The sequence below is a fragment of the Anser anser genome (genome assembly GCF_964211835.1).
Source record: "Anser anser genome assembly, chromosome: 2".
In the NCBI taxonomy this organism is placed as follows: domain Eukaryota; kingdom Metazoa; phylum Chordata; class Aves; order Anseriformes; family Anatidae; genus Anser; species Anser anser.
In genome coordinates, this window is record NC_139721.1 from 53966317 (window position 1) to 53992931 (window position 26615).

Below are 26615 nucleotides of genomic sequence, written 5' to 3' on the forward strand. Positions count from 1 at the left end.
GTGCGAGGGCTGTGTCTGGGCGAAGCAGAAGTGATGAGAAAGCCGGCGGGGAGGCTGCAGGAGGCTGCCGCCGCCGCCGAGCTCCGCCGCCGGCCGCCCCCCCGGCGCCCCCGGCCCTCGCCATGGAGGCGCTGAACGGCCCCGGCCCCGGCCCCGGCGACTCGCTGCGGCCGCCGCCCGGCCACCACCACCCGCACGCCGACAAGAAGCGGCCGCACCGCGCCCCCTCGCCCGCCAGACCCTTCCTCAAGGACCTGCACGCCCGCTCCGCCGCCCCCAGCGCCGCCTCCAAGCCTCCCCCGGCGCCCCCCAAGTCCCCCGGGCTCCCCGGGCGGCCCTCCCCGCCGCCGGCCTCGCCGCAGCCGGGCGCCCACCACCCGCCGGCCGCGGGGCTGCTGGCGGCGCAGGGCCGGCTCCCCCGCCGCCCCGCCGCCCCGGGGGCCAAGGCCGCCGCCGCCGCCGCCGTCCCCTCCGCGCGGCCGGGCGCCAAGGCCGCCCCCTGCGCCAAGCGGGCGGCCCGCGGAGCCGAGCCGGGCCCCGGCGGGCGGCCCGGGGGCAGGCAGCCCGGCGGCGAGGGGGCCGCGGCGGGCGGCAAGGGCAGGAAGGGGAAGCGGGGCGCCGCGCCGGGCGGCGGCCATGCGGCGGCGGCGGTGCTGGCCCGCGTGGGGCACACGGACAGCAGCTCCGACCTGTCCGACTGCCCCTCCGAGCCGCTCTCCGACGAGCAGCGCCCGGCGCCGGCCGCCAGCAGCGACGCCGAGTCCGGCACCGGCTCCAGCGACCGCGAGCCCGCCGCCGCCGCCCTGCCCGGCCCGGCCCGCGGCGCCCCCCCGCCGCCCGGTCCCCGCGGGGAGCCCCCCCCTGGGCCGCAGCCCGGAGCCGGGCGAGCCCCGAGCCGCGGGGAGCCGGCGCGGGCGGCCCCCGAGGAGCTGCAGCGGGAGGTGGAGGAGCTGCGCTCCGAGAACGAGTACCTCAAGGTGGGTGAGCAGCGGGGCTGGGGGGCTGGGGGGGGGCCGCCGCCGGTACCCCGGTGCTGGCAGCCTGGGCTGAGCTGCCCGCGGGCTCGGTCGCTGCGGTGGTGGCTGGGCAAAGCCCAAACTCTTCCCAAAGCGCCGGGGAGCGAGGGCTTGCTTTCCAGGAACTGCTTTCCTCAATGCCGCCCGTTAAAATAAGAAGGGACCGGTTTCCTCATTCGGTACGGAAAGGCCGGCAGCGCTGTGTCCTCCGGTTCTTCTCTTACATTTATAACAAGGCTCTGGGTGGCTTAAAACAGCACCCGTAACGGAAGGTGCATCCTCGGACAGCTCTGTGCATGCATCCCCCGAGAGGCAGGAGAGCTAAATTCAGGCGTGCTGTGCTCCGAGCCGGCTTGACCCGCAGAAACCTTTGGTTGGACCTGTCCCTAGAATATGAGCTTTTGGCACAGCGAAGAGGCTACATCCATAAAGAGCTATAAATAAACAAACTCGGATAATCGCGTAACCGCGGGTACTGTGCCGCTTGACTCTGCTGCTGGTGAAAACAACGTTTGTTCCCCGATTTTGCAAACTCCGTTTAGTCAAAACAACCACGCAAATCTACGGGAGTTTTGCTCGAGTAAGGGCTGGAGCTGGGTGTAACCTCGGGAGAGGGGAGGGTGGCAAAGATGTGAACTGGGCTTGCCGAGGGGTTTTGGCTAAGGGACGAGAAACGATGCTCAGCATAGCAAAAGGTTAGCAGCAGGGGTGCCGCAAGGTTCTCTGCTGGGTCTGGTGCTGCTTAATGAACTGGAGAAAGGAGCGAGCAATGATACAGCAAAATCTTCAGACGGCATGAAGTTTTTCTTAATCTGAAGTCAAGTCCAGCAAAGACTGGGCAGAACGTGATCGGAGGCTTAACCATGGTGAATGAGTGAGAAATGAAGGCAGAGGACAGGAAATAAATCTTGATATTGAAAATTTGAAGCGCTCAGAGAGAAGGACTGAATGTGCACTTTTCTAGGTTTTAAGTGCCTTGTGTTAGCTCAGGAGCATCCTGCGAGAAGGAGCAATGCAAACCTCTGCTCAGTGTGAAAGTGCAGGGAAAATATGTTTGATTTCATTGGGAACTGAACAGAGAATAAGAAAGAAAATATTATAATGTTTTATAGAGCCATGACTGTTATGTGGATCAGTGGGTGTATGTGAAATACTGTGGGCACCACCGGTTGTCTAGAAAAGGATAACACAGAACTAGACCAATAAAAATGATTGGCAGATAGCAGAGCCTTTATAGCACTCATTTGTTGGAAAACTCTGGGGTGTATCAGGGAAATGTAATAAAAGTCTGTAAAATGGTGAGTGACATAGAGAGCCTTTATCAAAAGCTTCTGTTTTACTTGACAGCCCAGAAACAAGAGGAGATGTAACGAAATCTGGGTTGGTAATAGGAATTGCTTTCAGGAGTAGGCAAACTGGCATTGCCAGCAGAAGTCTTGGAGGACAGGAGTGTAGAGTACCCAGAAAAGCATCTCTTTGGACATCTCTTTGTGTTACAGGATTTCCACAGTTGTGCTTACACTTTCACCCAGTATGAAGAAAGTGTTAATCCTCCTGCTTCATACTGAAGACAATTTGTAACTGTGGGAAACTGAAAATAACGTTTGTCTGAATTGTCTAGGACCAATTATCATTAGGGTTTGGCACTGGCAAGTCCTAGCTGAAGAACTTTATTCCACATCGGTTGAAACGTCTATCTCTGCGTGGCTTCAAGTCTTTCACCTTGGTGTCTTCATCATCTGCAGCGGTCAGGTCCCAACCCTCCTTTGATTTGGGCTGTAACTTTTTCAGGCCACAAGTATTTCAGAGACCAGCAGAGTAATGCAGGCTGCTTTCTGAGTGATGTAGTTGACTTCCAGTGGGCATTTACTGGTGCCTGGAAAGCCTTGAGCTGGCACTGTGGCTCTTCTGAGGGGAATGATTTGCCTTTTCTCCCTGGCCACCCCAGTGTGTAAAGTCTTGGAAGCGCTGCTCCTCTCCCAGATGGGTTGGAATCAGCCTGACAGCTCAGAAGCCATCGGGAGAATTCCCAAACTTTCTTTTCCTTTCCTAGGGAAACTTATTAAAGCACTTCTCTAGTCTTCTGCAAATTAAAACCACAGCGTTGCGCGAGTTGTTGACGTGTGGGTTTGTTTCTTGTGTTTCTTACACGGCAGTTCTCTTGTTTGGTGAAGGAGCGAGCTTTGTTTCTTGTTTAACTGGAGGGGGTTAAGGAATAATGGGGAGGCTGTCAGCTGCGAATAGACAAATGATTAGATAAATCCCAGAAGAAAACGTTAATTTCCTGAGCGTGTCCGTATGCTGAATTTTACAGAGTTCACTCCTTCTTTTCCCTCCCTACATCTGGAATGCAACAGTAAGTGCACATAATTTTAAAGCCTATACCAGGGAAATTTCTCCTTCACATAGAAAGGACTTTCACATATCAGGATATATAGAGAGTGTACTCTGTGTGTGTGTATATATGTTCACACATTATATACAAAGACTTATTTAATTGTAATGATTACTGGAGATTAAACGGCTTCTAGAAGAAACAAAGTGAAAACAATCGCATGTCTTTATTTCTACTCCAATACTAGAAAGTCTCCCAAAATGCTCTGTGGAAGCTTCGCAGAGCAAGCTGTTGGTGCTCCAATTGTCTGAAATTTCATATACTGTGAGCCTGATCTCAACCTGATATAAAGTTTCCACCTTATGTATTTCCTGGCACTGTGATTTTTATGCTAGGTGAGGCTTTGGCTCCAGAAGTAGCAGACTGTCTGTAAAGTTAAGCATACACATGAAGCAGCTCGGGATAAGTGTTCACACGGTGCAGTTTCCCTTTTACTACCTCTGTGAAATTTCTTTGTTGATTTCAGTTTCGTGAGTTTCTTGCATAACCTTCCCGTGTAACGTGCTGAAAGACTGTAATACTACAGCAGCAATTAAAAAGGTGTCGCTTATTTGTTGAGGTGAAAGAGTGGAATTTTGTCATGGTGGCTGCCTCTGTGTAGTCAGAAGGTCACTGGTAAATGCTAGCGGAAGGTATAGGTTTAGTTACTGCTGTCCGATCTTCATCTGTAGGAGCAAAATACTGCCCATGGAGAACTGTTGTGCACTGTGCAAGCACTGGGAAACTTTGAAAGAGGCTCTTCGTGGTGCAGATCCCTCTAAAGGATCAGGGATCCTCAGGGAGAGGGACCAGATTTTAGCAATTAAAGATGTTCTTGCTTTATCTTGGCAAAAGTTTGTTTCAGACTGTTTTAATTAAGTAAGCTTGTTACCAGAAACAGCAGTGATACTTGACTTGTGAAATACGAGTCTGACATGTGCTTCTTTTCTCTTTACATCCTGCATGGACACTATTTGAGGGAAAAAAAAAAAAAAAAAAGCCTTGTCCATGAAGTGCAACACTTCTCACTGTCCTTAAATGAAACCGGTGCTTGCTTTGCTTTACTGAGTGTTTGTGAGTGTCTTGGTACAAGTTCACATGCCCTAGATGCTACTACTGTGCAGACTAGCACAAAAATATATTCTAAGCTATCTGGGATATCTTAGATGATCACCTTGTTTATCTTGCTTTGTCTTATTCTTTCTACTTTCATTTTTATCTGTGACACAGGGTGGGTGTAAGGGGAATAAGTGGCCACTCCTGGCACCTTACGGCACTCTGATATATCTACACAAAGCTCGTTTTTGTTTAAAACTGCAGTGTGTGTCAAATGAGGTTATCTTGTATTTCTCAGCTCCCTTGAAACTGTAGGTCCTTGAGTCTGTATGCTTGAGGTGAACTGAAGCCTCACTTGTGTATCTCAAAGGATCTTTGCCGAGCGAAAAACAATGCAAAGTGACAGGACCAAATATTTCCTTTAGAGAGGGTGTCAGGGGTCAGCAAAACAAAGGTTGCCCCCGTCTGTGTGACAGGTGCCTTTTCTCACCTGGTACCTGGTGTACCTGAAGAGAACAGTGGCAGTAACCCTGCCCTGGGCGTGCAGCCTCTGTGGTGGGCCTCGGCCTATGGGTGGCTGCTGAAGGGAAACATCACTGTGGGGGGGGAACAGGGGAAGGGGACAGGGCCTTAACAGCCCCACCTGCATCCCCACCAAAGCCCTGTGCTGCCTGGAGGGTGGAGGAGGCGAGGTACCAGGGCACAGCCATCTGCAGCACTCGGGGTGTTTGGTGGTGGTGGTGCAGCCATCAGATGACTGCTCCCAGGGCTTCAAGCGCCCCAGCAGAGGAAGCGCGCTGGCACAGTCGCAAGCCCGGTGCTTGAGGGAAACAGAAAAGCTGCCAGACGCTCCTCTCTCTCTCACATCCTGCACACTCCAAGCAGCCCTGAAGTCAACAGCTGCTCACGACCGTATGAGTTTTCGGTTCTCATCTTGTTTTACACCTCCGGTGCTCTGCCTTGGGAAGTCGTGCGAGCTTCAGGCAGCACCGGGTCAGTGCAAGGCTATTTTGAAGTAGTTTGGTTTGAGAGCTAAACAATACGATCAGGGGCCCAGGGACTTTCAGTTCCTTAGCATATTTTGCAAGAGGCAACAATAATGGTTGTTGCTTTCTTCACAACCAAAGCCTTTTAGAGCGTATTTATCCCTACTGCAGTTCTGCTGAAGTGGGTAAAGTGATAAGGGGGATGTGTTTATTCCTTAGCAGTAACACCGTCTCCTACATAAAGACGGTCTGAGATATTTAAAAGACAAAAACAGAGATTACATAAAATTGCAGTTCGTGAATCTCAGATTTTTCAAGGCCTTTCTAGAACTCCTGGATTTGCCAGTACCATAGCGGTTACCCACTGTAATTTCCACCCATCCTTTCTTCCTCGCTCTCCCCACATTTGATTTAACATATTTTAAATAACCTTTTATTTAGAAAAGCTACTGGCATAAGCTATAAATATGACCTCTGGCTAAACTAAACAACACTTAGATTTTTTACATAGACAATTGAATTTCATGCTTTGCTTACATTTGCTTAAATGCTGTACTTATTGGTTTTGTATGTTTGTTTTTCTACTCCTTGTTTGCAGATGTTACCAAGTTAGTATTTAACTTCTGGGCACTGATGCATTCCTAGTTTGCAGATATTACCATCTAGACGCTGATGTGTTCTACTTCAACGGAGCCTCAAAACTTTCAGTTTGTTGGTATACATAACTGTAAATGCATAGGAAAGAATTCAGTATCTATACATCCTTTACTGAGGTTTTCTCATCCGTACTGAGGTTTCTACACCCACTGGGTTTCCTGAATGAAACGTCTCTGTCATGCAGGTGTTTTAAAGCTGTCCAGAGGATGCAACAGTAATGGAGCACATTTGGAGCACCCTTGGAGCGTAGTTCTCTGGGTGTTTTATTTCCAAAGGAATACAGTTCGTGTGTGCTCCACAGGCTGTGTGGGTGCAAATAGGATTTGGTGGGGATGACTGGAGAATTTGCTTTCAAACCTCATTACGGATCTCAGCCAGACTGGCCAGGTAGACACCGCCAGTCAGTTGTGCAAGTATTCCTGTTCCCTTCACTGGGAATGACTCATATTATGAGTACAGGTTACTCAGTGTAATAGCTGCAAGACCTGACTCCTCTCTCTCTCTCTCTTTTTTAAGAATCCCAAACAAGGCATATTCCTATAATTTACTCTTAATTATACTTTGTTATAAATTAAATCAATATTTAAAAAGTATGACATCAATAAAGGTATTAATGGGGTAATGGCTTCTCTTCTGACAGGCAGGTCTTCAATTTGCGCAGTACCGATGTGAAATTACACCATCAGTATGTATTTGGGCTATGCAGCAATGTAAACTGAACACATTCTTTCCCCTTTTAACCAGTTCACCTTGGCTTAGTGCATGGACGTGGCAACAGTGAATCCTAATTCTCTTGCTTTTCCACCGGAGTCTAGGGGAATCCCTCAAACGGAGCAGCTCTTTATGCGTATCCCTGCGTCAGGGCAGCCACCCAGTGACCTCAGATGGGTGATCCCCACTAGACCCCAAACAACTGGCTTTTAGGAAGTCATCCAAACTGGGTTCCCTAAAGCACAAGCAGCCAGACTCAGGAGCACGAGCACAAGCAATTTGGATTTCTACTGCAAATTTAGAAGGAGCTGCCAGTTAGAAAGTGGTTTCATTTCCCACACTTTCCGCTTTTCCTTTCTTATGACCAGCGTGACATCTGGAAAGAAAAGCATTTGAGCTTTTTCGTAAACAATGTTCTCTTGCAGGACTCTCTGCCTGCTGCTGTTCTTACTGAAGTCAATAACATAATTACCAGTAAATTAAAGGGGATCAAGAGGAGGCTCTCATCCCCTGCAGGAACGTACAGCGAAGTGAAGCTTCTTCTGCCTGCACTTAACCTTGCAACTTCAATTGCCAGTTTGGGATCTTGGAGCAGGTCCTGCCTGTTTATGGCAGGGTGCAAACTCTCAGTTTTTTACATGCACAAAGAGGGATGCCTGCTTTCTTACTTGTTTGTTTATTTTAATTACTCTTAAGTGCCTATTCTGGTCTCTCTCTTCAGTTTTATGAAATTAAAGTCCACGGTATGAAACTCAACACCTCCTGAGAGAAAGAGCTGTAATTCTCACTCACAATAATAATAGTAATAATAACAATACGTTTTAATGGAGTCAGGGATTGGGATTATATAGTATTTCCAACCGCCTTGCAGTGAAAGCACTTTGTTTTTTCCAAACTCCTGAGTTTGTGATTTCCGAGGTTCTGGTTTGCCTGCATGTGTCTTTGATTGAACAAATGACTGACATGTTTTCCTCCAGAGTGGTGGGGTCACCAGTTTTGTAAGTAGGACCATCACAGTTTCAATTGTAATTTTCTCTTCCCTGTGTCTTTTCTCCATGACTGTTGTGAGGCCTGCAGATCATCACTTTCAGTGTTCGCTTCCTCTTGGTGGTTTTGAATAAAACTCTTTTCAGCTGGAGTCTCTGGCCAAACATCCTGGCCAGCCTTGCATTTGTGCCTAGGAGATCCCACCAAGACAGCCGCAAGGACAGAGAGGTGGCTGGAAGATGTCTTCTTTCCCTTCCCTAGCACCTGGGGCAGTTTTACATGGCCAAGGGTGTGAAAAAAATAAAGCAGACTTTAACTGAGCTTCCGCTCTTTTCTGTGTACACATCACTTCAGAACAGGACCGTAAGCTGCCCTGGTTTAGTAGGTGCAATTTTAACAGCTGTGACTTAGCGGATGCTGACACAAGTTTTTGGTGTCTATGGCAGAGTCACAAGGACCCGCTGAAGAGAATTAGCTGTTGTCAGCTGGGAGCGTCTGCACCCTTGCTGCTATATCAAGAGCGAGAGTATGTCTTTGCTGTAACTAGTAAAGACTATCCCAGTAGCCATAGCTGTGTGCTGTCATACAAAATCTGAACGACCTACTGCTTTCCTGCGTTTCAAGAGACGATAAACCTGAACCTGCTCCCATACATGTATTTTTAATATGTGAAAATATCTTCATCTTGCTTCTCAAAAAGACCCAGTCTGACCCTTTTTTATTTTTTCTGCGTTGGCTGGGGAGACCTGGCAGGTACGAGCTTAGGGCAAAGCAGCAGCAGTACAGCAGAAGGCAGGCTACCAGTGTGTGCAGCCTGTACAGCCAGTTTTTTGCTCCTTATACGGTCAGACTTGTTTGTTCCCTTGTTGTGTTTGCATGGATGTTGCCGTGTTTTAAAACTCCTCCAAAGGCTGCTGTATTCCAAAATACAAGGGCTCAGGGCACATTCTGATTTCTAAATAAAAGTTTGGGGAGTGGGAAAAAATGTGTACAAAATAAGCTCAATTCAGTAAAAAAAAATCAGGGGAGAACCATGAATGGTTTTAAAATACAGCTTTCTTGATTGTATCCTCAATTTCAGTTTATCTGCCAAATTGCACTAAAGAAAAGGAGACTGTATTTATATAACCAAAGAAAAGCAAACTGTGTATTTATATAACGAAAACCAGAGGAAAGCATAAGAAAAAAATCACTGATTTGCAAAGTCAGAGTTGTGCTGGTACGGGAAATTGAGAAAACTGAAGTTTTACTGGAGGTGAAAGACATGCCTCTCTACTGAAATACAGCTCCTGCCAATGCTCGCAACTTTGGGGGGAACTCCTTTGGTAGGAGGAAAGGCACTGGATTCGAGCCTGGGTTGGAGACAGAGTTACCCTGAAGGCTGTGAGAGATTCTATGCCCACCGAGGGGATTTGGGACTCTTCCGTTTCAGTGGGATGCTTGTTTCAGGGGACTGGGTTGTTTGAAAGGATGAGAGATTCACTTTCCAAATTTGACTGTAGTAAATACTTTGAAGTCAAATGTAGTGGGTTGTTTATCTTTAGAAACTGGCCAGATTTACTAATTCCAGAAACTGATAGACAAGGAGTAAGTTTAAGAGATCAGCAATAAAATTGTAATTACTCTTTGCAGACCACGTAATACACTAAAGCCATTGTTTGTTCCTTGAAGTATAAACATAGTAAACTTGAAGTAAACTAGATCCCATTAATTTGGTGGTAACAGATATTTTCCTTCATTGTGGAATTGTGTTGCAAAATTCTCCATTTGCAACCAAATTGTCAATCTAACATTTGAGTTCTGAAGATGCCATTAAAAGACGATTGAGCTTAAATCTAGTTGTACGTGATTCAGTTCCTGAGCCTGCAGACAGCCTTAAGCAATAACTCAGGTCCTGTTCATGCCATAGGGCTATATTAGCTCTGACAGCTACAGACTGCAGTTTTGGAATCATCTCCTTAGCCAAAACAACTAGCTAATATACTGGTAACACAACAGCGTACTCTTTTTCTCAGGTTCAAAAGTCACTGCTATTCTCTAACCAATTTCTAAAACCTTGCTCATTAGGGAGTCACCCGGGAGCTTCTCATCCACCCAAATGCCCTACTCCTGCAGCTGCCCCAGGGAGATTACAGGGCAGGATGTTCCTTAGCTTTAACACCGTAGAAATCCGAATATAATGAGAATGTATAGGGATATTGTGGGGTTGGGAGAAAACCTTTCTCCTAGTCCGTCCTTTCTGAGCTTTTAGGGAGAATTGCATGGAGCTCAGAGTGTTTGTTTTAGAAATAACAAGCCTTGGGCTTACCCAAAATTTGATGCTGGCTCAGCTACTTTGACTTAAAATATCATTGTGTAAATACTTGAGTTTTTGTATGTTGATGGAATTGTTGCGGGTGTAACACTCCTATTGTAACATAACCACGCCGATGAGGCTAAAGAAGTTGGACATGTCTTCTTTTGGTCGGTTTGTAAAGCTCGAGGGGAGCAAGGTGGATATGGGGAGGAGCAGGGCTGTCCGCCCAGGGTGGTCGTGGGAGGGGGGAATGGTGGATCTGACTAGCGGGGGGATGTCGGCAGGCACGTTCACCCCACTGTTTTGGTGGACAGGGCAGGGATGGTCCAGCTTGGAGAGGGCTTTGTCAGCAATGCCAGCTCCATAGTTGCATCTTCTCCACCTGATGCAAGCATGAAATAAGCTCCAGCTAGCGTATTTTGGGTATTTTGAGTGTCAGACACAAATCTGAAGTGAGGTGGCAGTGCAGCTAACCCCCATGCAAGTTTTCCTTGAATCTTATTTATGTTTTCCACAGAAAATGTGGTCTTTTTAACATCAAATGCAATTTTAAAGAAAACAATTTAAAAATTGGTGGTTTATTCTTCTCTTGTTCTTTTCCTTGATTTGTTTTCCCAGCTTAGTTCAAAGCTAGGAGAGATTTCCTCCCATGCAGTAGTTTAATGGCTTGTACCCCTGAGCCTGGAAGACCTTTATAAGAGTTTTAACCTGGAGCTTCAGTCGTGCACAGATTAAACAAATGAGAATGATAGAGCTTATCCTGTTCAGCCATAAATCTTTAAATCTGACTCGAGAGAGCATGTGCTGCTCATGGAATAAGGTGGGACTGGGATAGCTCAGGGTGCCCAGAAAGGAATGCCCAGGCTACATTCCCAGGGGCACAGGTTTTATTTTGTCCTTGTGGTCCCTGTTATTCAAATGTACACACACAATCAAAAAACATTTTCTCCCACACCCAACCCGTCTGTCATTCAAAATGTCCGTGGCGCTGGGCTCAGGTGGGACAGCATTTTCATATGGAGCAGTTCAATATTTGGCAGAAAGTTCCTATGTCAAAGAATCATTACAGTTTTAAAGGGACAATTTCATTTTTAGGAATTGCTGGTTGTTAAAAACGCACATCACACAGAGATGTTGAGGTACTTTGTTAAGTGGGTTTACTGTAATCTAAATGAAGCAAGGAATCAGTTCAGACAGTGGAAAAGTATTATGCATTTTTTCTTTTTATTAGAGATGGAAAAATGAAGGTATTACCAGTTTCAGGAAACAGATAAGCATCTGGTCTGTTTTTAATTATTAAAGCAATTGTAAGAAATGTATCAAGCGTTCATTGGTCCAGCATAATTATTCAATGTTGGGATAAAACTTTTGTTCCTATGGCTTCTGCAGATGCTTGTTGCAATCTGTATCGCTCTATTAGCCTGGTATCCTAGCGAGCGTGTTTCCTATTTGCTCCCGCGGGTGAGATTTAAAGGTATGATGGAGCACTGTTTTGACTTTTCACAGGATGAGCTGGATGAACTTCGAGCTGAAATGGAAGAAATGCGCGACAGTTATTTAGAGGAAGATGTTTACCAGCTGCAGGAGCTCCGGCGAGAGCTGGACCGGGCAAATAAGAATTGCCGCATTCTGCAATATCGTCTCAGGAAAGCAGAACAGAAAAGCTTGAAAGTTGCACAAACAGGCCATGTGGACGGAGAGCTCATTAGGAGCTTGGAACAAGATTTAAAGGTAGGTGAGAGATTCATATTCACAGTGAAAGATAGCAGAGCAGGGTTTGGCTCCCTGTAATGGAAGCAAAGGTGACATATGAAACAGGCAGTAGTTCTCAAAATGTCAGGACCAATTTCCTTCTTCTGCGGTGGAAAACAAATGTTCAGCTTATCATCATAAAAAGATGTGTTAGCAAGTAAAAAAACATGTGCTTAGCCTCAAATGAAAGAAATGCTGTCAAGTTAGATCTGTGCACTTGAAAGATTTAAAGGGCTTTGTTTTACTGGCTTTACTCAAAACTTTAGATTTCCAAAACTGTATAAACAAAACTTGATATGCTTTTCCCAGTTCATACTGTTTCCTTCCTTTCATTTCTTGCTTAAGTCAAATAACTGAAAAAAACTTGTCAAAGGCGCATTTCTTCTGGCCTAACAAGCTATTCTTTTTGAGTCTCATACAGGAGCAGACTGTTACAGCAGTTTAGGAGGACAGATAGAGAATAAAAATACTATTCCCATAACTCAAATTCCTGTAAAATCTGTTCATACTGAAACAGTCTTTATGTTTTTCAGAAATGTTTCTGTTGAGGCTAAGATTTGCATAAGCATGATGCTTATCTAGCTTTCCTTGTTATCTTTCTGACTATTGCTATCATGCAACTGTTTTGAAAATATCTCACTGCTGGAATTATTAAGCACCTGGTACTCGAAAATACAAAACATAAAACCTTCTGAAATTGGAATTATTGGTTCCCGGCAGTGGAAATCCATGTGATGTATCAAGTGATCAAACCTTTCAAAACGCCAGACACAATTTTTTCTTTTATTGTATGAAATGAATGATAACCTTATCATAATAAAAAAAAGATACATTATTCAGTAAAAACCTTGTATGGAAATCCAAGTAAAAGAGATACTGAGTTTCTTTGTTTGCTTTGTTTTTGCTGAATTGTTGTAATTCAGTAATTCATCATTTCTTGTGATGAATCACCATTCTGAATGTTTTTGGAGTAAATATTCTTTCCTGTTAGGCTGGACTCAGAAAACCTAAGCTAGCATATATTTCTTTCTTATCACACTTGCCAAGTTGTGATTGCTGCTAGGGAAGCAAATTTGGGCGAAAGACACTTCTGCCTGGATGTGGCTTTGATCAATGACCTGTCAACTTTACAGCACAATATCTTTTGTTTTATCCATGTGTTATGCTGGGACTTTGATGTGCTTAGTATCTGCTTAGTATCTGCTTGTTTCCTCCTGCTGTCCATGACATTGCCTTAGCATAATGTGGAGGGAGAGCTGGAGATGTGTAATCAAATATATTTTCATCTTGGATTTCATTTTTTAGAAATGAATATTCATTTTGGTATTTGGAAGGCTCGGAGCCTTTCATCAGCAGTCTCATAATTGAATTGAAAATCTCTTGGCTGTCTCTTGGATGTTTTCTGCTGTAGAAAACATGTTGTAGGTGTTGCTCCTCATGGATCCGCTTCATGTGGTTGTACTTTTCTGACCAGGTAGCCAAAGATGTTTCTGTCAGACTGCACCATGAGCTGGAGAGTGTGGAGGAGAAACGCGTTAAAGCAGAAGATGAGAATGAAGTCCTTCGACAGCAAATCATTGAGGTGGAAGTATCAAAACAGACACTGCAAAATGAGCTGGACAAGTTAAAAGAGGTAAGCAATAATCTGGAAAATCATGCAGAACGGTGTTGGTAGGTTAGATGGGAAATTTGGCACTCAAGTGTCTTAGACTAATTCTTTCATGAAATGCCTGCAGATGTTGCTTGTACAGTTGTCTTGAAGCTCTCCTCACCTTTGTTGTACATCCCAAGTGTGTTGGTACTTTAGAAGCAATAGAGAGGTAGGTGAGTGGTGTTAGGGGTTTTCTCCAGGGCTTCTCACAGGGCTTCTGTCCCATTTTAACCTAGTTCCTCACGGCCTCTTTCTACTGAAGCAAAGCTATCTTTGATTCAAGGCCAGCTATCTCTGACTCTCCTTTACCCAGACTGGGACTTCCACCTATTTTAGAGTCAAATGAAGTGTGCGTGACTCATCCCTCAGAGGTTAGTTCAGATAGGCGAGCCGCCGTTTTGGCTGGTGCTCTTCAGTGGTGACAGTGGGAGCCACCAGCATGAGTTAGGTGGCAGGAATGTGGTCTGTAATGTATAAATAACATTTGCACTTCAGGCGCAGAAACGCTGTCTGTTGAGAAAAGGGATCACCGATGGGAGCTGACACGTAGTCGTACTGGGTGAAGCGAAGATCCTTGGAAGCAAGCGAGCTGAGGTGCAGGGGACAATAAAGGAGAGCCAAATACTAAATGTGGTTCTTTGCTGGAGCCAGTATCCCAGTCTGTAGCAGTATTTCTGTTCTCTTACCTATACAGCAGATTGGCAGCTCACGGTCTCTGCTCTGTTTTAAACGAGATTGAGATAGAACATTTAAACTTAATGAGGTAAGGCATTTATCTGCTGAGCCCTGGTCAGATTTAGAGAGCCAGTGCAATTATGTGCTATTTTAATCTTTCAAACAATGCTTGCAAGTCAACTGGCACAAAGCCTGATTCAGTTTTATAAGGACAACCCCTATTTTATTTCTTTGTGCATTTGAGTTATGAGGATGAAGGAGTCCAGAGCAGGAGTTTTGGAGCATTTTGTACATAGTGGGGAAGATTGTCAGCAGGTGTAAACATCAGTGTTGTTATGATAGTTTAGATTACTTAGGAGTAATCTAGGAGTGTCCTCTAAGGAAGACACAAAAGAAAGGTCTGGATGATGTTTTATCTGTTCTTTCTCAGTGTTATTTGTGAATGCTGTGCTTAATGGACATGGTGCCATGTTAGAGGGTATGCAATATATATTCCGCACAAAAATACCATGTCATCCTCAGTACCTGATGGCTTGTTTGATGTCGATTAACTCACAGTCCAATAGATACTGCTTGATGGTCTGGGATTAAACCATTCGAGAAACTAGGTTGTGGATGTGCGTTCTCAAAGTAGCTGTAACCAGGCTGAATTTACCCTGCTCCTTAGATTGCTGCAGCCAAGCAGAAAGGGGAGGCCCAGCTAATTTGTCTACCTGTCCCTCTGCTGCTCTGCAAGTAGAAATGATGTACTCTTATTTGGGAAGCAGACTTCCCCACCTAAGATGCCTTTGCATCTTTGCTGGTGGAGAGCTAGGAAAGGAGAAGCAGGCAGGTGTAATGATGATAAGCACTTATGTGGATCTGGACACACAGCGAGGCATAAGATGTAATAGTCCTAAAAGATGTATTCTGCTTTTTCATACCACAAGTGGTGTTTTTTTCTGGGAGGCAGAAAAAAATTTCACAAGGTCACTGTGGGTTAGAAGATGGAAGTTTAGATCCTTGGCAGGTCACACAAGGACAGATGAGCCAAAAGTTTGAGGAGCATGATGACAGCTGTGCCAGATGAGTGTGTATTTGCAAAGTTGTTGACATTGCTGAAAAATACAAATAAAAAAAATAAAGCAGGGTTCTTCCCTCAAAACGTGTTCAACTACCTACCAGAAGTGATTCCTCCTTAGAAGCATTTAATGTGTACAGAGCTCTAAAAGAATATGTTACAGACATGCCAAGAGGAAAAATAGCTCTTTATATGTCAGGAGAAAAGTGACCCAAAGGCCATATAGCTTCTTCCCATTCCACTCTGCCTGTGCATCTTGTCTATCCACAGGCTGACACTTTGAAGGGATATCTTTCCTGCTCTGTCCTGGAGTGTTGCCCAAGACCCAGTTAAGCAGTGCTTGCTCTCTGATACAGCTTGCTGTCTCCATATGCTTATTTTCTGTAATATCCTTGACTATTCACAGCCCTCTTCTTCTATCTTCTGATCAACAGAAAGATTTTCTCACATCTGTGTTCATGTTCACTGTTTAATTCAGTGAAAAACTTCTCCTTTGTCCTGTTATACAATTCCCTCAGGTCCAATTTCTTACTGCAGTGAAAGGCATGTATGTTGATTATCTTTAATGCATTTTTCATGATGAAATGTCTTTAAGAATTGTACACATCTCTGAAAACACTCTTCCTTTAAAGCTATCTTCATTTGTATTGTAATTTTCTGAGGAATTCCTTAACATTTATGATGTTCAGGGCAGTTACATATTCTTTTATCCCTGTACCTATTTCTATCTTCTATGATACTTTCAACAGGATTTGTATCTCCCTCAAAAAAGCCTTCCAGTTTTAACTGGGAGATTAATTTTTGCCTCTTCCTGACCATATAATTTCAAATTGTTGTATTAAGTAGATACGAGATAAGCTTACCTCTTTAGACACTAAATAACATTTCTCAGTATGTCTCAGCTTTGCAATTAATAGAAGCAAAATTACTACAAAGAGGAAAGGTGACAAGAAGTCACCTGCCACGTCCATCACACTGTCCTTATCTCCTGCTCTGCTGCCATGCTGTAGCTAATGCAATTCTCTTCCGAGTCCTGGACACTTTTGAATTCCTATTTCATGACATGCTTTCATAAGCTTTTGCATAATCTATCAAAAACACACCTAGATTCTTTTGTTTTGTTCTGGCATCTGCCAGGTACTTCCTGTCATCAAAACGTTCTGGTTTTCACTCATTGTTCCAATAAAGAACTTCCAGATCACAGGTGAGTGACAGGTTTTTAAGTAAATGCCACCTCTCTTTCTTCTTCCTTTTTCCATAAGTGTGCTTCATCCCTCCAGTCTTTTGCAACATTTCCCATAGATGTGTTTTGAGGTAAGATATGGATCAGTTGGGGCTTTTGACCAGTAGTCGTGTATTTTATCTAATTCTGAGGTTTGCCAACTAGATACCATTCTTATTATTCTCTAAACATTTTCATCAGCACCCTGATGTTCACTTTGTTTAATCATGCCACTCTACTTCATTATTTCCAGTCCTCTTAGCCAAAGAGCCATAAGATGATAGGGTGTTTTCCTTTCCCATAATTATTTTCTCCCCCCCCTCCTTTTTTTCTTTTTTTTTGCCACTACGTAGCTCGGCACTCTTGCCCGAAATACTTCTACTGGTTCTTTTGAAGCTATTTTTTCTGCTGGGTAATAATATTTCTCTGTATATTTTTTAACTTTATAGACTGTGCCAAGTTGTTCTAATTCTGTCTGTTCCCAGTGCTGCAGCACTGTGGTTCATTGATTTTTTTTTTCCACAATTACATTCACCTGCTTTTTCAGTTTCCCTTCTTCAACTCTTCCTTTTTTATTACCATAGCCTTTTCAGCTGGTTTTAGGCCTCCCTCTGATGCCTTTTTTTGTGGCAGCTGCTTATTACTTTCTTCATCAGAGCTTCAGAGTTTTCCTACTGCTGTGAGCACTTCTTTGTAGCACATCCTTTGCAAAATTGGCATGTTCCTAAGAGCTGCGTCTTCTAGGAAATCTGCTAGGATCTTCTGTGTCTCACCAAAGCTGCTTCTTCCTTAGAGCTTTAAAAGCAAAGGCAGTGCATGCTCACAACTTGGATAAGCATGCATATCACTGCCAAGGCTTGCGTGCTTTTTTCTCTTGTTGTCTAGGTTATTAACACGGACATTCGAGGTAATAGACAGCCAAAAGAGAAAAAAAAAAGTTACTCTATCACTGACATAGTACCTCAGAAGCATCCCTTCAACTGTTCTTTTTTCCTTCCTAGTTTCCTAATGCAACTCATGAGAAATACTGGTGTAGATTAACAATCTAACTTGATCAACCATCAGGCATTCAGAAAACACTTTGTGAAGTTTCCTTTCTTTGGGAAAACGATGAACATTTCAGAAATAAATATACAGAGGGATGTAAAATAAATTTTTCAGAAGTTATGACAAATCCAAATCAAGGTTGCTTGTGCAACTATAATTGTAAATCTTCATGTCTATTTATTAGCATGTGATTTTTAATTGTATCATCAAATATATTTACTACTGTGTCCCTGTCTCATATGGCTGATGGTCACTGGATGATTTCTACTCATATGTTAAATAGAAGATAAGCTTTCTTGTCTACCAGTGGTTGGTTTTCTAACTCTGGACAAGCTATTTGAAAATATTATGTGAGGAATATATTCTCTATGCACCAGAAGAAGAGGCTACCACTGCTTTAAAGGCTGCAGTGATTTCCACCAGTTCAGTGAGCTGAATTCCTTTTAAGTTATGTGAACAAATACATACATTGCTTAATATTAATTCTATTAATATGAATAAGGCAATAATTTATTTTTTTGTACACTTAAACTTAGTTTTACCTAAATCACAAAAGAAATCATTTCCTTACTCAAAGGCCTGTGCCCATCGCCACAACGGCTCCACTAACAATTGTGAGGAAATCCCTGTTCCCTCCCTGCAGCCCCCAAATGCTCCGTGGTGCAGGTGAAGCTTGAAATAGAGGAGCTGTGAGGAGAAGGTGCATGTCCTATAGTCAGGGGCTATAAAGCACCAATGTGAAGCCCACACCAGTTCTCTCCTGAGCAGCTGCAAAGATGCTGAACCTTCTCAAAGGCTCAACTTTGGCAAGGGCACGTGGATTTTCTTTGAGATGTGAGCATCCTTCACTCAGCAGCTGACCCATCCTAAATGCCACTTCCTTGGAGCCAGGAGGGCATCCTTAGGGAATGTCTTCCTTTTAGGGAGGAGGGTGAGTTGGTCTCTTCCTCGCAGCTGCTAAATGTGTATTTTCGTGTGCCCTTTGTCTGGGCTTGGCGTCGCAAGCGGGGGAAGAGAAAGGGAGGCACTGCTGCGGGAGCGCTGGCGCTGCTCGGGACGGGCAGCCCCGCTGGGCAGACAAAGAGAGGGGAGGATTAGGGATGGGGGCAGCAGCTGCAGGAAGATTTGACGTGAGCGCTATGAAACGGTTTAACATGAAATGAATGAGAACTGTGTAACTGGGAAGAAAGGGGCATTTATTGCTTGGGGGACAGCCACACCGAGCAGGTGACAACCTCTTTATTGCCACGGCAAGCAGCAGGACCAGAGGGGAGCAGCCTGGAGGTGCTGCTTTCTCTCTCACAAGGACCTCTCGCCTTGCTGCCATCTCCTCTGTGATGCTGAGGGTTTCCAGGCCAGCAACTCGCTGAAATCATTTGTGCTTCCAGGCTGTCAGGACTGCTGTGGGCAAAAGTGCTGTTCTCCGGGCACAGTTGTTCAGGAAATCACTTCCAGTTGGTGGAGAGGCATTGCTGCAGCTCGCGTCCGCTGGTGGTTTTACAAAGAAAGGCAGAGGCCAAATGGGAAGGCAAGAAAAAAACATTTCCATTAATTTCCGCATGAGAGGAGAGAAGTGAAAATCCACATAAGTAATGTCTCTAACATCTCTCTAGGACACAGATAGAGATGAGAACCAGCACAAGCAGTAAATGGGATTTCCCAGGTTACCCGTGGACTTTTCGGGACAATGGCTTCTCCCCAGGCTCTGTGATCACTTGCTAACAGGGATGCTGTCATGCCCGAGCTTACACTCTCCTCCTCCCCTGCAGCACTTGGTTGTGGAGGCACAGTTTGAGAACCGTTGTTTCAAAGTCATTTTTTGTTAAAATATCTGTTCCTTTTAACAGAGTGAAAAGCTGCATTCAGATGCTTGCAAAAACGATAGATATATATGAGATGAAATATCTTTCAGGCGTAGTATTTAGAGACAATTTTGCTCCAAAATACATGTGCACTACTCCATTTAACATTACTAGATGAAGAAAACATTTTTCTGATAGAAGGATATAGCTCTCTCTATATATAATATAGCAAAATAAAATCTGGAGGCTATTTTCTGAAGCTGAGCATGACAGCTGATTTGCATTGCCTTGAACCTGTTAAGTAGGACATAATACATACAGCATATGTTTAAAGCATAATTATTCCAATCTGAAATCACTTTTTCCTCTTCTCTCTCTGATGTAAACACATAGATATAGTGTGAAGTAATACACAGAAGGTAGAGAAATTATTCTTAGCAAAAACTTACTTGTTTGTAGAAAATATTGCCCACATTTTCATTAGCTGGAAGTTCATTTGTGTATACTAAGGTGGCGCATAATGTTCTTCAGTCATTTCTCAAATTAAACTGTCTTACTCATCAGGGTGAAATAGGGCTATACTGTGAAGTATCTGATTTCTCTAGTGTATGGCTCTTCTTAGTTGTCAGTGATTTAAAATGATGGGAATTTGCTGAGAAATGGGGAAAAGAGAAGATTTTGCAAGCTACAGATTAAAATAATGTAAAAAGGGCTGAGCAAAATCACTGTGTTGACTCAGTAACCCTGCTTGGAAGTTACTGCTTCTGACAGTCCTAAGTAATGAGTTATTCTGCAATAATCATAGCTAAAACCATTAACTGGTTGAGAGTTTTACTGAAGCACCACTTTGTCTCCAGTCTCTTTTTTTTTAAATAATGAATTGTTACCTAAACAACAGTGAATGATTTATAATTGTTATGGCATTTCGGGAGCTGTACAAGTAGTGAAATGCTCTGCTCGGTGTTCATACCCACAAAGAGGGTGGAGGGAAGGTGAAGGATTGGATGTGGCTCAACTCAAAATGTGTAGCAGACAGGGAAGTAGTCTCTGTGAACAGAAACTTTTTTTTTTTTTTTGAGAGGAACTATACTTTACATCTTCTGATGAACTCTCTGTATCTCTTTTTTGGAAATTGAAAAAATATATTTAAACAACAACAAAATTTCAAAAAGTTTTGTGCCAGTATCTCATGCCAAAATGTTTAGTGCCAGCCCCATGAACATTACACACACAAACACTGTAGAACTGTGTCTGCACCTGAATTTATGTTTTGCCAAATAAACTACCACCAAGCTCTATCTAGTCTCTATTTTCTAGCTATTTTATATTTGACCACACTTGCAGCAGTCATCTGGCACTGCTTCCAAATCCTATTACGATGTTTGAGGTGAGGGTTTTCGAAAGAAAATTATAGTAATGCTGCTGATCAGACCCAGAGTTTTAGATCATGCAGAAAACCTGCCCTCCACATCACCCCCATCATCGCCCTGCTCCCGAGCACCGTGGGGGACCTCACTTGGCCTTTGTGTATGGAGAAATATCCTTGAAGTGCAGCAGGAACCTACCTCAGCTGCAGGACTGAACAGATAGTTGCTGGAGAGTTATAAGGAAACCATCTTTGTAAAGTAACTAAGTATCTCTATGCCCCATTAGTCACAATTTTTTCTTAGAATATAGCAGAAGGCTATCATTTGCTGAAAGACTGCTACTCTTGCAACAGCAGAAGCTGGCATGGAGATAACCTCTGCGGAGCTCAGACTGTGCATCCTTCCCCCATCCTCCACCCGGCTACCAAAAATAATCCTGCTGTGTGTCACATGTGCCTCAGCAGTGACAGTGCAAACAAACTGTAGCCTGTGTGACATCTATATAAAACGTTCGGGGGAAAAGTACAGGCTTATTTTTGATTCTGGCCCTTATTCTATCAACAGCATAATTAACAGTTTTCTTTAGCAAGCCCTCGTAAGAATTAAGTAGCAAATCCACAAGTGCTGCTTTTTGAGGAGGGAGATAAGGCATGGTCTCCCAGCTCTAAATCACGTCAGTGGATGAAGACAGCACTATTTGCTTTCCTCGCCAAGGTGTTGGCAAGACTTGGTCCCAGGGGAAACACATTTTCACAGTTTTTGGATGAGCACAAGCTAAGGTTTAAAGATGGAATATCCATAGCTGAGCATACACTGAAGCTAATAAAGAATATCCCTCACCTTGCTACTTTCTGGTGACACTCAGATCAGAAACTGTCTGGCAGCTGCTGGCATGGGATGCATCACGTGGTGTTTGTGGCGGAGATGGGCAGCCGGGGAATATGCGTTTTGGGGATGCTCTCGCACCTGCCTCACGCTGGGCTCAGAGGATCCAGCACAGATCATGAGTGAATCTGGCCTCAAGCACATCAAGGAGCTCCAGTTGAACGAAAATGGGAGTCGAAAGCTGTAAAAAAAGCACTGTTGGTTTGCTGGGTGAACTCAGTGATGCTGCTTCTGCGACATGCGGCTGCCGTGCTGCGCTTTGGCTGCCTGGTAGCGAGCGGACGCCAACTGTTTTCATATCACGTCCCCAGTAATTTCATCCTCGCATCCGGAGCTCCGGGGAGCGGGATGGAAAGGAGTAAGAGGCAGCCTGTCAGAGTGAGAATAGGAGCTCTGGGAGATGCATGTCTTTGTACCTATGCTCCTGGTGCCGGCAGGTGTTGCAGTGGCGATGCTGCATGTAGGACTAGGTGTCAGCTCGGGGTGCTGGTAGCCGTGGGGCAGTGCTCTCTGGAAATGCCTGTGTCATTATTCCCTTTTACCATGGGGAAAGTCAGCACCATTGATTTTTGTCCTTCTTTGAAAGGGTTAATTGATTATTTCTCTTCCCGGATGAATTATTTACACTTGCTTCTCCAGCTCCATTTTTGAAAGGAGGATGTAACTTATTGCACAGAGAACTTATCTATTATTAACATCATACTACTCAAGCCGTCAGAGCATGCACGAGGGGGTAAGAGCTGACCGCCTTGCCGAGTTGCACTGCTTGGCACTTGCCTTGCCAAGCACTGCACTGCTAAGCACAGCTCCACCACCAAAGCCTTGCATTTCTTGGACACCCACCTGCTTTAAATTCAAACAGGATGGGGCGAAGCCACTGAAAGGAGCCAAGTGAGTTGCCAGTCAACTCAGAAATACTGGGGCTGAACCGCAGTGTTAAGGCTGTTTATTCCTTTGCCCTTTTCCCCCCGGTGCCTGCAGTGAGCAGAGTGGCAAAGCAGAGTGAATCAGTGCAGGTGGGGCAGGAAAAGGGTTTAAGTGGCAAAGAGGTGGGACGGAGCAGCTGGGAGTCTTAGAGCAACCAATAAACAGCACATTTTACTGCTTTCTGCAAATAACCCGTTCCTTTTGTGCCAGAGATGAAGATACACCCATCCCGCTTTACACAGCTCAAGCACATGCCAAAGCGGTGACATGCGTGGTGCTTCAGCCCCTTCCCCGTCCCCACGGGAGTGCTTAGGAACCCACACACACCCCACACATCCCTGCAGCTGGATCACAGGATGATCTGTTTTCAGCCCATCCCCACACCCGGACTGCGGAGCAGAGCACGGGACGGAGGCGGCTCCTGGTGCGGGGAGGATGCAGAACGAAGGCTGCGCCTCGGTTGGCTTGGGTTTTGTGCCTTGACGTGAGAAAGCCTGCCGTTTCTTTTAGCACCTGTAAGGGAGAAGGCAGTGGTTCATTCAGCCTAGAAAAATGACAACATCTGGGTATATAACCATGGGTATCCTACCCTGGGTTTCTGTGTTTCCTTTTCTTTTTACTGTGTATGTGTTGCAATGCGGCAGCTAAAGCCCTAGTGAATGTGAGTGTTTTAAGCTATTCGTACCTGAATATGAAGATTTTAGATTCTGCTCCAGTGCTAATAGCTGCAGAGGGTAAATTGCGTTGGTATTTAGGGACGTCAGCATAATGTCTATGTGGGCAGAGGGAGCACAACGATCCATCTGAGACTGCCAGATGTACATATTGGTCTATTTAAGGCCTCTTTCTCAGGGATCACTCCAAAATAGTTGCAGCTCAATCTCTTCAGCAGGCTCTTGCTGCAGTCCTCTCTGCTGGAAGAAAGTGGGGCTTGGGTGGAGATGGGTGAACGCGGCTCTTCTTGCCAACACTTTGCTCAGCGTTCAGAATAAATTCCCGTCCCTGAGTTCAGTTGTGCCAAAGCAGCAGATTTTGAAGTGACAAAGGAGGGAGTAAAGCATTTAAATGGCATGATGAACGTTTGCAAGGCAGAAGTGCCTTGGCCATGTGTCTTTTATGATGACTTTATTCATTTGTTGATTATTCCCAAACTGGAAGATGTAGTGCACGTTGCCACAGATAGCACAAACTGGTCTTTTACTATAGGGAAAAATTTTAGTCCTCAGGCCCCCACCCAAAGAGTCTCCCTTTTGCTGTGCCATGGGTAGGGAAGGTAGAAGACTAGTGGAGGGATGAAGAGAGAAATCACTGTTGTGCCTTGACCATTGTGAATCAGGATTATGGAAAGATAGCTCTTAAGTTCTTCACTGTGTCATGCTGTGGTCAGCGGTACGGGGTTGTAACTGGAGTTTCTGAGCTGTCTTCACAAGGAAAAGGGACATGAAATTAAGGTTAGTGTTGTAAAAAAAAAATTGGAATGCATCTTTGAAATGCCCAGTGCACCTGTGGCCACCACTGCTCAGGTCCTTGTGTCCTTCACCTGCTCAGGTGGCCAGCCATACCATCCTTTCACCCTCCTCTTCTGAAATTGCCTCCTGGGTGGGACTCTTGCATGTTTTGCTCCTTTCACACGTGCTTCTTGGCTTCACTGACGCTGTCCTTAGAAGCAAAAGCAACAAAAAGGCTGTGGATGTGACAATCCACGAGTGATGCTCCGCGAGTATCCACAATGTAATACTCCATGTGATGAACAATGCTTCTTCAAAGAATCTGGTGTTAATAGGAATATCTCAGAAGCACAATGATATGATTTTTCACAGCAAACAACAAGTGAAGGGGAAAAAAAGGGTTGCTCCATTCATTATACGTTCAGTTTCCTAAAGCAATCAGCATGTAATTCTTAGTGTATGAAGACTGACAATGCTTTTCACATTTCACTGGGACTGGTTACTAATAAAGGCATTTTCGCAACTGAACCTGACAGTCTGTTAACTAGCTTTAAGTGTGGGTGTTGATTGGATCCTGACACTTTTATTCCAGGTCATCAGCTGACGTAATTGAAGGGGATGGGAGCACTAATTGGAATGCAAAGGTTGTCATTCTTACCATATTACAGTCTGGTCTTTAAAACTGAAGCTGGCTTTTTCATCCATTTCACTTTTTTGGTGGTTCACTTGGTCATCCTGCCCCTTGCTCTGAGGCCCTGCGACTTGGCTGCTCGGAGAGGGGAATGGGAAGAATATGAGATTTCCGGAAACGCTGGAGCAATTGTGAGAGGAAATAGCTCAGATACATCGCCCACCGCCAAAGTCTCATTTTACTCTCGTCTCACAAGCAGGGGCTGCAGGGAGAGGAGGATGCGGTAATAACCGCTATGGGGCTTGCAGGGGAGGAAGAGAAATAGAAATTCTTGGAATACTTCTGGTTTAGTCTTAATTTTCTTTTCAGGGGCATCTTGTGTTGCAGTTACTCATAGCTGACATCTATAATCAAGATATTTCATACAAAGCCATTAATAGTTATATTTCTACTCCCCCTCTGAAATTCTTCACAGAGGGTTAAAACCTGAAACCAGCTCGTCAGTTTGACGCTTGCAAGAAAAATTGTTTTTACTGTCTAACTCTGCCAGCATAAACGAGAGTAGGCATCATTAAGGATTTATTGAGTTTCTGTTTTCTCCATTAAAGTAGTGACTATTATTTTCAAATGAAAGATTTACCACAATGAAATCATCACAGTGATGGTGCATTTAGGGGTAATTGACAGCAGCCCCAGCTATCGTAGCAGAATAGTCGCACTCTGCCTCTACAGTATGCGTACCAGGGAGAGTTTATCTTTCCATTTTTATTTTCACCAAAAGTGAGCAGATGTCCAAATGGTCATCACTACCTGCAGGTCTTTTAAAGCTCGTTGGTGAAATACCTCCTTGGCTTTTCACTTTGTTTTGTTTCTTTAATTGAAAACCTAGATTGTAGGTGTTTTTTTTTGTTTGTTTGTTTTGTTTTGTTTTGTTTTGTTGTTTTGTTTTTTCATGGCTGAGCATGTGTTAACAAGGCAGCTTTGGGTGGTGATGTGATGAAGACATGCAAAGTGAAATACCATCATACTGCCTGAGCAAGGAAATTCACTCCATGTTATGCTTTATAGGCTTTAGTATTCAATTCATGTGAGTGTTAAAATATGGGAGAAACTGATGACAGTACTTAATGCTTACAAAGGACTGGAGATAGGGGAATTGGATCCCTGGAGCTGTCAAAGGTCAGATCACTGCCTCTCTGCAGTTTGTAAGAGAAGCTGGCTCTGCAGCAAGGGCTTGTCAAACCTTCCCAAGTACGGCCACAATCTCTGGAGGCAGACTGTGCAATAAAAAGTTTTTTTTTTCTGTCTCAAACAACTCATTATTCTTACGGGGCCTAAGGAAATGTTCCTACTAATATACAGGCATCCAAGCACCAATTATTTTAGTTTGGCATTCAACAGCAAAAAAGTGTGTGAGGCTTGATAGGGTAATTTGAATACAGCCAAATAAAATGTCAAGGTTTCAGTATCTTGCAGCTGCGCGTACTCTCAAGCATTGGATTTACATGGGCATTTCTGATTTAAAAAACTCCCATTAGCATCTTCTGGTGGAGTGCCTACTCCTACCCCCGTGGTGTGGGAACCAGTCCCTTTCCCTGGTCCACGGTACCGTTTTGTCTGCTCCAGACTGTCAGTTCAGATCTGTGGCAACAGGTAATGAACCAAAATGCAGACTAGGTGAGGTTGAGCATGCTCGTTTCAAAGAGTATTTCTGTTCTCGAGACTTGTACGTAAAGCAGCCTCTGGGGCTCGCTGTTTGATCCAGCAGGCCTTCAAAGTAAATCTGTTTAGTTTCCTTTCTGATTGCCAGTCCCAGAGCCTCAGCATGGGATCGGGTTTGTTCACAAACAACAGTAAAAATGACGCTCTGCTGAGCAGACTGTATTCCTTGGCACGGACCTACTGCTCTCCGCTGTAATCAGCGGAGGTAGCCTGTTCTTGCAATCACACATCTGAGGGCACCGTCCAACCCGCCAGCTTCTGCCTTTGGTGGCAGCTGCGTAAGTCGTTTGTCTGCTCGAGGCATGGAAGAGAAGATGTGTCCTCGCCTCTGCTCGCTGGAGAT

General features: G+C 44.7%; 1 protein-coding gene across 5 annotated transcripts in view; it reads left to right on the forward strand.

Moving 5' to 3' along the window:
• The first annotated feature begins 541 nt into the window (after window positions 1–541).
• The window catches only part of MTCL1 (microtubule crosslinking factor 1), a 103575-nt gene continuing 77501 nt past the window's right edge, over window positions 542–26615 (forward strand). For 4 of the 5 annotated variants that reach the window (XM_083824227.1, XM_083824229.1, XM_083824230.1 and 1 more), the window contains exons 1-3: window positions 542–977; window positions 11590–11814; window positions 13310–13468. In XM_083824227.1, the coding sequence (XP_083680353.1) occupies window positions 11617–11814; window positions 13310–13468 (357 nt within the window). In that variant the 5' untranslated portion in view covers window positions 542–977; window positions 11590–11616. The remainder of the gene's footprint in view (window positions 978–11589; window positions 11815–13309; window positions 13469–26615) is intronic. The other variant, XM_083824228.1, reaches the window with a different exon arrangement.